Genomic DNA, 14,064 nt, shown 5'->3' on the forward strand with positions numbered 1-14,064 from the left:
CAATAAGCATAGATTATTTAGAATAAACAACTTATAATAAGTAAAAGCACTTTTAAGGCCAGGAGCAGTGGTCAACACTTGTAATTCCAGCACTTTGGGAGGTGGAAACGAGGAGATTGTCTGAGCTCAGCAGTTCGAGACCAGCCTGAGCAACATGACAAGACCTTGTCTCTACAATAAATTAAAAAATTAGCCAGACATAGTGGTGCATACCTGTGGTTGCAGCTACTTGGAAGAGTAAGGCAGAAGGATTGCTTGAGTCGAGGTGACAGAGTGAGACTCCAACTCAAAAAAAAAAGTGATTAGTATTTAAATGTAACACAAAGTTAGCTATATTGTGTGGAATCATATTTTTTTGTTATGTTTGAATTGGTGTCTCACTCTGTCACCCAGGCTAGAAGGCAGTAGCACGCTCATGGCCACTGCAGCCTCGACCTACTGGGCTCATGTGATCCTTCCACGTCAGCCTTCCAAGTAGCTGGAATGAATGCATGCACCACCACACCCAAGTAATTTTTTATTTATAGTAGAGATGAGGTCTCACCAAGTTGCTCAGGCTGGTCTCAAACCCATGGGCTCAGGCAATCCTCTCACCATGGCATCCCAAAGTGCTGGTATTATAGGCATGAGCCACTGCACCTGGCCTTAGAATGATTTTTTCAAAAACACTTCAGAAATTTCACTGACACTTGCCTCAGTTGTTGCATCATCTGTTCTTCCTCTTCCCTAATTAAAGATGAGGCTTGTCTAGTCTGAAGTTTCAGTAATTATAATAGACACAGGCAGGTACTAATTTTCTTAGGAATTCTGTTTGGCAAAACAGCATTTTAATAAAAGGTTTTTATTTCTTACAGATTGCTGACATTCAAAACCAACTGATTTATACTGCGACTATATCAAGTCAACAATGAGTTGGAATACAAAACGAAAGAGTGCTACGTTACCACCACTGTATCCTAAAAGCCAGTCATCTTTTTCTCAGCCATCTTTAGTAAACCAACTTACCACAACATCTCAAAGTTTTTTCAGCTATCCTGGAAGTAACCAAGAAGCATGCATGTATCCTAGTAGTTCAGATCCAGCTTCACAGCCCCTTTTGAATATCCAAAATTATCCTCAGCAAACCCCTGTTTCTGATATGCACAGTGGGACAGTCATGGCCTCACAAACTTCAGTGGAAAGAATAACATATGCGAATGTTAAAGGACCCAAACCACTAAGTCATAGTTTGCAACTGTCTTCAGGAGTTACACAAAATGTATGGTTGAACTCACCAGTGAGGAATTCTACGCTTTCTCTTGCAGGAACCACTATATCTCATCAAATGGATTTTGAAACTAATACACCCAATATTTGTGCACAGCAGAATCAGCTTGTAGCATCAGATACCTATTCTATGCAACTGCAGATGACCCCTTCTCATCCTCCAAGAGTTCCTATAACTTATCGTGGAAATCAAGGACTTAACCAGTGTTTTTCAGAGCAGCAGGTGGATTGGGTACAACAGTATACACCTAATGGAGTGTCTTATCCAGAGTACAGACCACCTCCTAAGCAATACTGTTACTTGCCGCAAAGCTTTTTGCAAGATCCTGCTATTCAGAAAAAATTTGCAACACCATCAATGTCATTACAAGGTAAAAATAATCAGCTTCCAAATTCTGCATTGACTTCACAGGCAAAACAGACTGCCACTGTCCTGTCACAGCAATATGCTGCTCAAACTGATGAAAGAGCTCCTCCTCCCTACAACTGTAGGTATAGAAGCCAGCCTCTGCAGAGCACTCAGCATGTTAAGCACTTGGGTATGGAAGTTCCTCAGGGTCCAGAAACGCCCGCATCTGAAATAAGGACAGAGTTTCATAGAGGCCTTCAACAGCAGTGGCAAAACTCTAGTAAAAATGTAGGCACAGTTGGGAATTTCTGCAACTTGAAAGCGAATTCCAGTATCAAGCAGCCTTTTAATGAACCAATGAGATCTTCTATGGATGGTGATAGGACTCTTGCTCAGAATAATCAGGAGAAAAGAATGGATTCTTGCATTCCAACTTCAAATCAAGTAGTGGACACAGGTGTCACAAAAGAAAAGCTAGTGAGGGATATTAAAACATTAGTAGAAATAAAAAAGAAGTTTTCAGAACTTGCAAGGAAAATTAAAATTAATAAAGATCTTTTAGTGTCAGCAGGCTGTATTAAAATGACCAATGCCTCTCATAGAGAATCAAGTCAGAATTCTGTATTGTCTCTGAAACAAACTGCCAAAGTCCAGTCTGTTCCACAGGTCATCTCAATAACTCCAGAGATTGCACAGAGACAATCACCAACAGTAGTGGAATCTGCACAAACAAATAAAACAAGCTGTATGTTGAATTCCAACATTCAAGAAATCAATTGCAGAAAGTTTGACCAAGTCAATTCTGGTTTAGTAAATTCTGTCTGTTCAGAAAAGTTGTCAACACCAGGCCAGTTACATAATTTGAAAGTTATGCCTTCTTCAAAGTCATCAACTGCTGAGATGACCCAGGTAACCTTGAGTAACACCCAGCTTTCATCAGAAAATGTTCTCAACCCTAAACAAAATCTGCCAACAAGTTGTGAAACGCATTCTGTTCCCCATTTCACGTTGCTTGAGGAATATATTTCAAAATACCCAAATAGAAATACGCTACTTCTTAGTTTGCTAACACAGGGAGACAAGACTCAAAATAAATTATTAGAAGATGGTAGCCAAACTATTCAGGGGTCTAAATCAGACACTTCTGTAATGAATCCAATTGCCAAAAAAACTGGTTACCAAATGAATTTGAAAGCTATGGACGCTCCAAGTATTCTTAGTGTAAGTGACAAGATTTCAGACAACTCTCTTTGCCTTGAACATGAATCATCAACAAAAGTGATGCCTGTGGAAAGTGACAGTACATGTTCCATGGAAGTGCTAGCAACATGTCTTTCTCTGTGGAAAAAGCAATCTTCAGAAACTATGAATGAAAAGCAGCAGCATAACTCAAGCACAGACGGAACAGCAGTTGGAATTCCAAAGTTTACTGATGTCTATATTAAGAATCCTTGTTCAGTTGTGGAAAATTCTCAGAGTAAAATGGTTAATCCCTCACAAGAAACAACTTCTTCAGTGATAGTACAGGGTTATGAGACATTGGGTACAAATATAACTAAGGGGACAGAACTTCAGATTGCCATAGTGTCACCCCTAATTATTTCAGAGGTCAGAACATTGTCTGTCAAAGAAATAACACCTGAAGCTTTACCTGGAACAGTGTATCCAACTATTAAAGAAGGTAGTGTTTGTAGTTTACAAAATCAGTTAACAGAAAATACAACAGTAACTGCTGCTTTGAAAGCTGATGTTAATGTAGCTACCACTGCAACTTCAACCAAGGCTTTGCCACTAACTCAGGAAAAGCAGAATGAATCAGCTAATGGTAATTCAGAAGGCATTCCTAATGCCAGACAAGGAAAGGATAATATGTCACACTCTGCTTTGGATTCTCCTGTGAGTGATCAGCAAACCTTGTGTAAATCAAGGGATAGTATTCTTGTGGGTAGTGATATATTACAGATTGACAGTATTTGTTCTCTTCTTGAAAGTGATACATCTTATAATTCCCAGATAGCAAAGATATTCAACTCTCTCCCTTGCAAAAAGGTAGAGCCACAGAAATCTTCTCTACCCAATCAGCAAGAGACTGGTAGCAGAGAACAAAAACAACAATTAGATATCACTGAAAATAAAGACGTTGACTTTCAAAAAGATAAAAGTGTACAGTGTACAGATGTTTCACATAAAATGAGTGGTCAGTCACAATCAGAGCAGCCTTCAGAACTATCATCTTCTAACAGTGTTGAAGCAAATAGGGGAATCCAAAAGGGAAGCAATTTGGAACTTACCACTAAAAAAGAAGACATGGCTGCTGATACTTCTTCAGCTACTATTGAGCAGGTTACTTACCCACAGGAAATTGATTCATCCAGTATAACTGGCAACCATCTGGCAAGAAATGAGATTTACAATGAAAAGACATCTGACTTATACCTACATGACCAGCTATCAGAACTTTTGAAAGAGTTTCCTTATGGCATTGAAGCTGTGAGTGCACAGGAAGGTTCTTCAGTTCAACAAACGGGGACAGACAAGATCTCAGAAGATCAAACTGGTGATAAAACCAGTTCTGACTCCAAGGACTCAACAGATCAAATACAAATTACAATATTAAGTCCAGAGGAAATGAAAGAAATATTTTCGGAACAGGACGATCAACCCAATGATGTAGACAAATTGGAGGAAGCTCAGAAAGAAAAGCCTGACACAAAAGTGGTTAACCAGTGTGACTCACAAGAACCTCCAGAAAGAGAAAGTCGTGAATCTAGAATATTGGACTCAGAGAAAGATGACATTCATTGCTGTGCATTGGGTTGGCTCTCTATGGTTTATGAGGGAGTACCCCAATGTCAGTGTAATACCGTCAAGAACTTGACTTCAAAGGAAGAGAAAAAGCAGTGCTCTCCTTTAGAGACCAACAGTTGTAAACAAGGAGAGAGAACTTCTGATGAAGACATCTCTATTGTTAAATTCACGAGTCTTTCAAATAATCCAAAGACGACTCTGACTCTTCCAGATGGGAAAAGTCATTTCCCTGAAATAAAAGGCAACAATACAAAAGATATATCCGAAACAAAGCCTAAAGGCTTAAAAAGAACAGAACAAGAACTAACTGGTGAGTCTTTGTCTAAATCTGATAAACTAGATTCCTCGCAAAATCATAAAAGAAAAAAGCCCCTCCAATTTCATGAGGTGACCTTTCACTCAAGTAATAAATCATCAGCATCTTATGAACAAACATCTCATACCCTGCAGAAACCACACGTAGCACAAAACTTACGTCCACTGAAACCCAAGACCGTTTTTTTGACAAATAAAGATCTGAGTAAGAATGGTTCTGTGGTACAGACATCACCTGAAAAGGCAAAAATGAAATTCAAAGCAGATGGCCTCAAACAAAAACATTTGGAAAAAAGGAAGTTAGACCAAGGGGACATACTAGATGTGGAGTTAAAGAAGAAGAAACATGACAGGCAAGAGCCAAATAAAAATGTAGGAGATACACTCAAATTAGGGAATTCTCTGTCGAACTCAAATGAAAAGGCCAGTGTTAAAGAAAAGACAGTATCAAGTACGAAGTCTTCGGACCCAAAGCCTAGTTCATCTAAACTTGGTAGAGTTTTAAGTACTAAGGAGTATTTTCAAAGGCAAAAGCATAAAGAAACTATGGGTAATAAAGTGTCAAGGAAAATGCATGGGAAAAATGCACCACATGATTCTGAACACATGAGAGCCAGGAAACTTTCTGTGCAGGGAGGGAGTTGTGGGAAATTAAATGAGAGACAGAGTAGTGTACAGTCCTCTAAAGAATCATCAAATGGTTTGGCGAGCTGTGGTAAAAACCTAAAAGTCTACCATTCTGAGGAGTCTAAATCATACAGCATTTCAAAGAGTATCAAAGAAAAGGTCGGCGGGAAGCAGACTGACAAAATATGGATTGATAAGACCAAATTGGACAAAAAGTTAAGCAGTATAAATAATGACATTCAAGCCAGCCAGATGCCTCCCCAGGCAAAAGAACAAAAGAAATTATACCTGAATCGAGTTGCTTTTAAATGTACTGAACGTGAAAGCATTTGTCTCACCAAGTTCGACGGTTTGCCCAGGAAGCTTAATAAAGATAAAGAGAAGAGACAAGAAAATAAACCTAAGACCTTTTTACCTGTGAAAGAGATCACAGAAAAACCAAGCATGCTGGAGTTTAAATTATGTCCAGATGTGCTGTTAAAGAATGCAAACGCTGGTGAAGAAAGGAAGGACTTAAAGCCTCACTCCAGGAAGGAGCAAGGCCCCGTACAAGGTCCAGTATGATTTTCTTGATGGTGTCTCCAGCATTGTAAGCAGTTGTAGGCCAGTATTTGGGCTAGCGCCTCGTGCCATCTGGGGTTGTTGGAAAAGACTTTTAACATGTTATATCATGGCCTAGTATTTGTTTTTTTGTGGTACTTCAGTGTTTCATTGGGCAGTATTAGCATTATGATTGTTACCACCTTATTGTAAATTGTGTAATAGTGAATTAGTAGTAATGTCAAGAGCTACATCAAACTGTAAGGTTTGCCAAATACAAATACTTCTTTTAGTAACAAGGTGAAAACATTTCACATTCCTCGTGGCAAGTTTTAAAAGTATCAAGTATTACATTCTAAAGAATCTTGGTTTTGTTCATTCTTCTCTGGACTTGTAATTTTAGAGCCTTGTGAATTAGAAATTTTGTTTTAAATCTTAGGGAATATGTAATGACTAATAGTGAAATCTTTATGTTCATGTGGAAAGAGGTCAATTTATTGTAATATTTGAAACAGGAAGAGTACAAAATTTTAAGTTGGTGATTTCAGTAGGTCCTTTCATTTGGATCCTTAGAACTTGAGGTTATGAATGTTGGACATGGGTGGGGGCAATGTGACTTTCTGTCTATGCCCTTGAAATATCTTGAGGTGTGTTCACCAGTGCAGCTCAGGAGGAGGTGGGGGGCCATAATTACATAATGAAGGTAAACTTTAAGAATAACTTGTTTCCCACGGGTTCAAGACCCGCCTGGGCAACTTGGCGAGACCCCATCTCTACAATAAATAAAAAATTAGCAAGGCGTGGTAGCGCATGCCTGTAGTTCCGGCTACTCGGAAGGCCGAGGCAGAAGGATCGCCAGAGCACAGCAGATCGAGGCTGCGGTGGCCGAGAGTGGCCACTGCACTCCAGTCTGGGTGACAGGATGAGACTCCAACTCAAAAAAAAAAAGAATAACTTGTTTTTTCAGTGATGAGATAAGAACTTCAAATAGGAGTTTTTCTAGTTTAAGAGTTATATGTGAGTATATCTAGTGTCTTCCAAAATTTATTTTCAGCTTGCATGGTTTTCCTTTATAATGCTAAAGGAGATAAGTAGCATTATCTAGAATTCTGAAAATTAATATTTAAATAGTTTCAGGAATAAAAAGTACGAAAGAAGACTGGTTAAAATGTGTAACAACGAAGAAAAGGATACAGGAAGACAACCAAGAAATAGGTAAAATCACCATCTAAGTTTCATTTACTTATCTACCCATCTGGTATTTGTAAGTTGAATTTTGATTATTGTTTTAAATATTATTTTATCCATGTTCTTTGTTCATTCCTTGTTTGTGTAGGAGGATATTTTCCTATTTTTCCATGTCATGCTGTCCAAGCTGAGATTTATTTACTTTGAACAAGAAAATAATCTTTATGACAATTAGTTAAAGTGTTTGCATATTTTTCCTGTATAGGACAACAAATATTTTAGGTTTTCCAAGTTATAATGTTTCTGTCCTGACTACTCAACTCTGAAAATGGCTGTAGATAATTTGTAAATGAATGTATTCGCTGTGTTCTAATTAAACTTTATTTGCCAAAATGGGCAGCAGGCTAGAGTTTACTGCGGGCTACAGTTTTATTAACCCCAATGGTGTTCATTTGTTTAATCCTTAATACACGCTACGGGGAGAATAGTCCCATTTTATATATGAGAGGTTCTATCATTTCGCTTAAATTGCATCTCGCTAGTGACTGAAATAGCGACTTGAGCCTGGTCCCATCTCTTCAAAGTCCATTAAGTGTAGTGTTCGAGGTGTAGTCAGCCCTCCTGTATTGCGGCTTCTGCATATATGGATTCAAATAACTGGCTCAACAATATTTTAAAAAGCAACAATATACAACAATAAGAAATTATACAAGTTTAGGCCGGGCTCGATGGCTCAGCCTGTAATCCCAGCACTTTGGGAGGCCAAGGGGAGTGGATTGCCTGAGCCGGCGGGTTTATGACTAGCCTGGGCAATTTGACGAGACTTCATCTCTACAAGAGATTTGCGTTTCCCTGGATTTTGGTATCTAGGGGGTAGGAGGACGGTCCTGGAATCAATCCCTTGCAGATACTGAGGGATGACTGTATTTTGACAATAACACTGATCCTAGCTGATTTTTTTCCCCTGGCAATAGATTTGTGCTGAGGGTCAACTTGAAATGCTGGCAGTTTCTGTTTTTCATTTAATTAGTGAGATGAAAGAATTTTGTTTTTAGACTTTGACATTGAGAGCTTAGAGGCTAGATTTCGATAGTTCTGTTATAGTTTTGGTTTATTGAGTAGGCAAAGAAGGGTTCAGAACCTCAAAAATGGAGGGTGACAGAATCTCACCAAGAACAACATTAAAGAGGAGCATATTTCTAAGAAGAGATGTCAGCCAGGTGTGGTAGTGCGCGCCTGTGGATCTGGCTACTTGGAAGGCTGAGGCGTAAGGAACGCTGGAGCCCAGCAGGTCATGTCTGGAATCTGAGACTGAAGCTACTCAGAAGACAGATCTACAGATTGAACAAAGAGACTTCGAGATAGGCATGAGGTAAATGGCAGGTAGTGAGACAAACAGCCACAAGCAGGATGAACAGTACAACATGGTGAATGTGGGGCTGAAGTGTACGCAGAATCATCATGAAGAGAACCACACAACCAGGGCACAAATACAGTGAGAGCTGAATCTGAGTGAACCAAGCAGAGACAAGCCAGAGCTCTGTTAAAGGATGACAGCGCTGGAATCCATGAAGCATATGGGAGAAGGAAGAAAATCAGGTGGTGCCAGTGGGCACCTGAAGGCCAACTGGAACTTGCTTTGGAGAACAGGTCTCTGGGAAAGAGGGAAACATGCACCTAAGGTGAAGAGGCTGGAGAGCAGCGAACCAGCTGTGACAGGAAATGAAAACAAGTGCCTTGACGTCCAAAGAGCTATAAGGAAACACACATCTAAACTTGGCGGCAGACGTTGGAGTGTACATGGCACAGGTTGTGAAATCAGCGCAAAAGAGATGAGGAAGGATGTGGCAAGAGTTCCCCCGGACATCAGCATAGCTAGTCCTGAAAGAAAAGCAAACAAGTCTGCAGGTTTGAAACAGAAGAAACTAAGAGGACAGAATAAGCCGGGCTCGGTGGCTCAACCTGTAATCCCGCGCCTTTGGGAGGCTGAGGTGAGGGGATTGCCTGAGCCCGCGGGTTCGAGACCCGCCTGGGCAGCGAGACCTCATCTCTACAATAAATAAAAAATGAGCCGGGCGTGATAGCGCATGCCTGTAATTCCGACTGCTCGGAAGGCTGAGGCGGAAGGATCGCCGGAGCCCAGCAGGTCGAGGCTGCGGTGGCCAGGAGCCACTGCACTCCAGTCTGGGTGACAGAGTGAGACTCCAACTCAAAAAAAAAAAAGAGGACAGAATACTTGACCTACCCAGGTAGAAAGGGTCCAAACAAGTTGGCATTATCTAGAAGATAAGGGCTACAGTAGGAATGGAAAGCACGGAGGGTCCCTGACTTCACAGTGGTGTGAAAGTCATGCACATTTAGTAGAAACTACTCAGAGTACCCATACAGCCTTTCTGATTTTCTCTTTCAGTATAGTATTCAATAAATTATGTGAGATATTCAGCACTTTTTTTTTTTTTTCAAAATAGGCTTTATGCTATATGACCTTGCCCAACTTTAAGCTAATTTAAGGTAAGCCCACCTAGGCTAGGCTACAATGTACAGTAGGTTAGGTGTTTTAATTGCGTTTTCAGGACCAGGTGTGGTGACTCAAGCCTGTAGTCCCAGCACATTGGGAGGCCAAGGTGAGAGGATTGCCTGAGCTTAGGTGTGCGAAATCAGCCTGAGTAATTTGGTGAGATCTTATCTCTATAACAAAACAAAAAAACAAAGCTGGGTGTGGTAGTTTGAGCCTATAGTTCTGGCTGATTGGAAGACTAAGGTGGAAGGCTTGCTGGAGTACAGCAGGTAGAGGCTGCAGTGGCTGTGAGCATGCCACTGTATTCCAGCCTGGGCAACAGAGTGAAACTGACTCAAAAAATATGTATGTCCATTTTTAGCCTGCAGTATTTTTAACTTATGATAGGTTTGTCACGACATATTCCCATCATGAGTCAAGGAGTATCTGATAGGCATTGTGAGTGGAGAGAAGTTCTTGAGGGTAAGAGGCACATCTAGCATTGCACAAAGGTGAAGACTCGGTCCATCAAAAGGAATCAGGCTAAAGCAACACTGACGTGGTCTAAAGAAACAAAAGGACAGTAGTGGGATTCTGTGGGGAGGGTCAACCTCATTAACAAGGGTTAACTTGCATAATTAACATTTCTGTGCAGAATTATGCTCCACATCTTTGAAATAAAAAATGTTAAACCAAAAATCAGAAACAGAAAAGTACAGGCCTGTTTTAGAACATAGAATACAGAGTATTAAAGCTGTTCTTTCTTCACCGGGACCGGCTCCTATGTGTCCTCTTCGTGTTGCGTTGAAGTGCAGAAGTGCAGAAAAGACGACCATCTTATTGAGGAAGGGTGGAGAGCAGCCCTGGGCAATGGAGAGGTAAGGGTAGAAAACAGCCCCCACAGGAAAGGCAAGGTGGCATGTGGGTATAGTTCACCATTTTCTAGGTAAAGAGCTGTAGTCATCAAACGTTGGCTTAACTCCTTGCCCTGATATTTTTTAGCCCACATATTTCCCCTCTCAATTTTGATTGGTTATATGTTGATCACACTTCACATTAAGAGTAATAAAGTAAGTAAAATGTTTGTTTCCCTCAGATAATGTTAATTCAAGACTCTCCAAGAGAAGCCACAGTGCAAATGGATTGGAGATGCTACAAAACCCAGTGAAAGATTCAAAAGCAATGTTTCAAACCTACAAGCAGTTGTACCTGGAGAAGAGGAGCAGGAGCCTTGGGAACAGTCCTGTCAAGTAGCAATGAGATGTGCTTCTGTGGTGCCACTGGGATACTTGTCGTTTTCTATTTAAAATATTTTGTTGGAAATACCCAGAATTGCCACAATCAAGATTTACTGGTCAGATGGTCTGGTTCCCACATAGGTTATGTATTTCGTTTAAATTGCTTAACTAAAATGGCTCAAGACCTTTGTGGGTATGTGGAAGAACTAGATGCTACTTGTCAGGGAAACCATAGGGTATTTGAATATCTACATTATTGTACCGAGTTTACCATTATTTGAAAAGGAATGCTTGTACAAATCTAGTTTTGCAATGTTACCTATCCATCCTGCGGGAGGACTATGCCCAGTTAAAGGACTTGTTTATTTAACTGGGACTGTAAGTATTTTTGTTTCTAAGCTACATTAGTAAAACTTATTTTTCAAAAATGTCCGCTGTGAATGTCAAAGTATATTCTTAAGTATTTTGTACCTAATTGTAAGCTTTTTTTTTGAGAAGTCTTGTTTTATACTTGTTAAACTGAACACAATTTTTGATGTTACTTTTCGTACTTGAAATAAACATTTATTTTGTAAGAAACTAAACTGGAGCTTCACGCTTGGTTTCTTTTTGGTTTCCTACCCGTACAAGAGCACACATTTTACAAAGGCATTTTTAAAAGCTGAAATGTCATAGCTTAGCTTTTTAGCTGTAACAGTAGATATTTTTACATTACATTCATATAAGAGCAAAGATGTTGCTGGTTCAGGAAATTGCAAGAAAACACGGAAGGCAAGATATACCCAATTAATTATTTCTTGATTTTTCTTTATGACTTTCAGAAAAGTGCTGATTTTTATAAAACCTTAATTCTATATGTAAGATGTTCACTTTTAAAAACTACTTCAGGCTGGGCATGGTAGTTTAAGCCTATAATCCCAGTGCTTTGGGAGGCCGAGGTGAGAGGATTGCCTGAGCTTGCAGGTTCAAGACCAGCCCAAGAAACATGGCAAGACCTCATCTCTACAATAAATCAAAAAATTACCCAGGCGTGGCAGTATAGGCATGTACTTCCCGCTATTTGGAAGGCTGAGGCAGAAGGATCACCTGAGCCCAGCAAGTTGAGGCTGCAGTGGCAATGAGCGTGCGTCTGCATGCCAGCCTGGGCGATAGAGTAAGACTCCAACTCAAAAACTACTTCAACGTGCAAGGTAAACTGATGGATTTTTTTGTTTTGTTTTGTTTGAGTTGGAGTCTCACTCTGTCACCCAGACTGGAGTGCAGTGACCACTCCCGGCCACCGCAGCCTCGACCTGCTGGGCTCCAGTGATTCTTCCGCCTCAACCTTCTGAGTAGCCGGAATTACAGGCGTGCGCTTCCACGCCCGGCTGATTTTTTGAGTTATTGTAGAGATGAGGTCTCGCTGCCCAGGCGGGTCTCAAACCCGCGGGCTCAGGCAATCCCCTCACCTCAGCCCCAAAGGCGCGGGATTACAGGCTGAGCCACCGAGCCCGGCTTAACTGATGGATTTTAATAGAGCAGTTGCAGGTCCTTGTAGTTTCAGTTTACATGTTACAATCAGTCTGTAGGTAACAGTTACAATCATGGAATACTCAAATCTGTATAGTTTGTACACACCAGGGCTATGTGGAAGAACTTATTGCTCCTGGGCCACAAATCTGAATGTGGTAAGCAGTTGTAACACAATGATGTGTCTAAGCACAGCCAAACAGACAAGGTAGTGTAAAAATGCAGCCTAAAAAAATGGGTGATACTTCTGCATAGGGCACTGCTGTGAATGGAGCTTACAGGACTAGAAGCTGCTTCTATGGGTGAGTGAATGGAAAGGCTAGGATGTTACTCTACTGTACACTTAGGTAACACTTTTTAAAGCTTCAATAATAAATTAGCTCACAGTAACTTCCAGTGTAATAGCTTCTTGACTCTTGTAGTTACATGTAAAACACATTGTACAGCTGTACAAAATATTTCCTTTATAGCCTTGTTCTATAAGCTTTTATCAAAAATGAAGAAATGGTCAGGTGCGTGGCTCATGCCTATAATCTCAGCACTTTGGGAGGCTGAGGGGTAAGCCCAGGGGTTTGAGACAGCACGGGCAACTTGGTGAGACCTCATCTCTACAATAAGTCAAAAAACTAGCCAGGCATGGTGTCATGTGCCTGTAGTTCCAGCTACTTGGAAGACTGAGGTGGAAGGATCACCTGAGCCCAGCAGGTCGAGGCTGCAGTGGCTGTGAGCGTGCCACTGCACTCGAACCTGGGCGACAGAGTGAGACTCAACACACACAAATAACTTGAGTTAAATACCTCTGGATGCTGAGGCAGGAGGATAGTGTGGGCCCAGGGGTTCAAGACCAGCCTGGGCAAACATAGACCCCATTAAAAAAAAAAACTTGTCTATACTGTAATACCCCACAGCCTTTATAGGAGCATATTCATGGGCCTGATAAAAGGAGAATCGGAGAGAGAGTACTGACTGGTTAATTCACCTTTAAAGCATCAACAAACTGACAGAGCAGATGGCCAACAACCAGTGTTAAATAACTGCTAGAACATATGTAGAGAATGTCTGACATCTGCAGAGTAGGCACTCTGTAATCAGATGGACAAGATAGACAGTCTTAAGGATGTCACCCTCTTTCCAGCCACCCGAGTGTTTCACAGGCCCATTTACAAAGTGGCATGGCTGTAGCAGGAATCTTCCACAGAGAGATGGCGCAACCAAGGTTTCTTTGCTAGGAAGCAGCAGTTATACATGCCAACACTGGCTCAGCAATCCGAAGGCAGGGCCCGGAATGCAGCAGAGCATTGCCTTATATGCTTTTGTCAATTTCTCTTTACATTGTAGCTCCTTTGTCTTCCTTATAAGGTAACATTGGCACCCTACAATTTGATTGGATTTTCCATAGCCCTGGGGCTACCCCTAGCCCTATATGTCACACAATGGTTTTGCATAATCATTTCGTTTGCATGTCCTATTTGCTGATTGGTTTGCAAGATTATTATTCTGATTGGATTCTGCCAAAAGTTTAAATGTAGTCCGCCAAAGTAGAAAGCCCCCAATAGAGGTAGCCCAAAGAATCAGGAAGTAACTTATTTTACCTTTTCTCATCTCTGCATTTTTTTTTCTTTGCGTTGGAGTCTCACTCTGTCGCCCAGACTGGAGTGCAGTGGCCGCTCCCTGCCACTGCAGCCTCGACCTGCTGAGCTCTGGCGATCCTTCCGCCTCAGCCTTCC

General features: G+C 41.0%; 1 protein-coding gene across 1 annotated transcript; it reads left to right on the forward strand.

Moving 5' to 3' along the window:
* Positions 1–885: 885 nt before the first annotated feature.
* KIAA1551 (KIAA1551 ortholog) lies at positions 886–11,412 on the forward strand. The gene is made up of 3 exons (XM_008048550.2): positions 886–5,918; positions 7,037–7,120; positions 10,687–11,412. Exons 1-3 carry the CDS (start codon positions 908–910, stop codon positions 10,842–10,844), a joined length of 5,253 nt encoding a protein of 1,750 aa, XP_008046741.1. The 5' UTR covers positions 886–907; the 3' UTR covers positions 10,845–11,412.
* Positions 11,413–14,064: the final 2,652 nt, after the last annotated feature.

Source organism: Carlito syrichta, unplaced genomic scaffold, assembly GCF_000164805.1.
Source record: "Carlito syrichta isolate Samal-C Ts95f unplaced genomic scaffold, Tarsius_syrichta-2.0.1 Scaffold124523, whole genome shotgun sequence".
In the NCBI taxonomy this organism is placed as follows: Eukaryota; Metazoa; Chordata; class Mammalia; order Primates; family Tarsiidae; genus Carlito; species Carlito syrichta.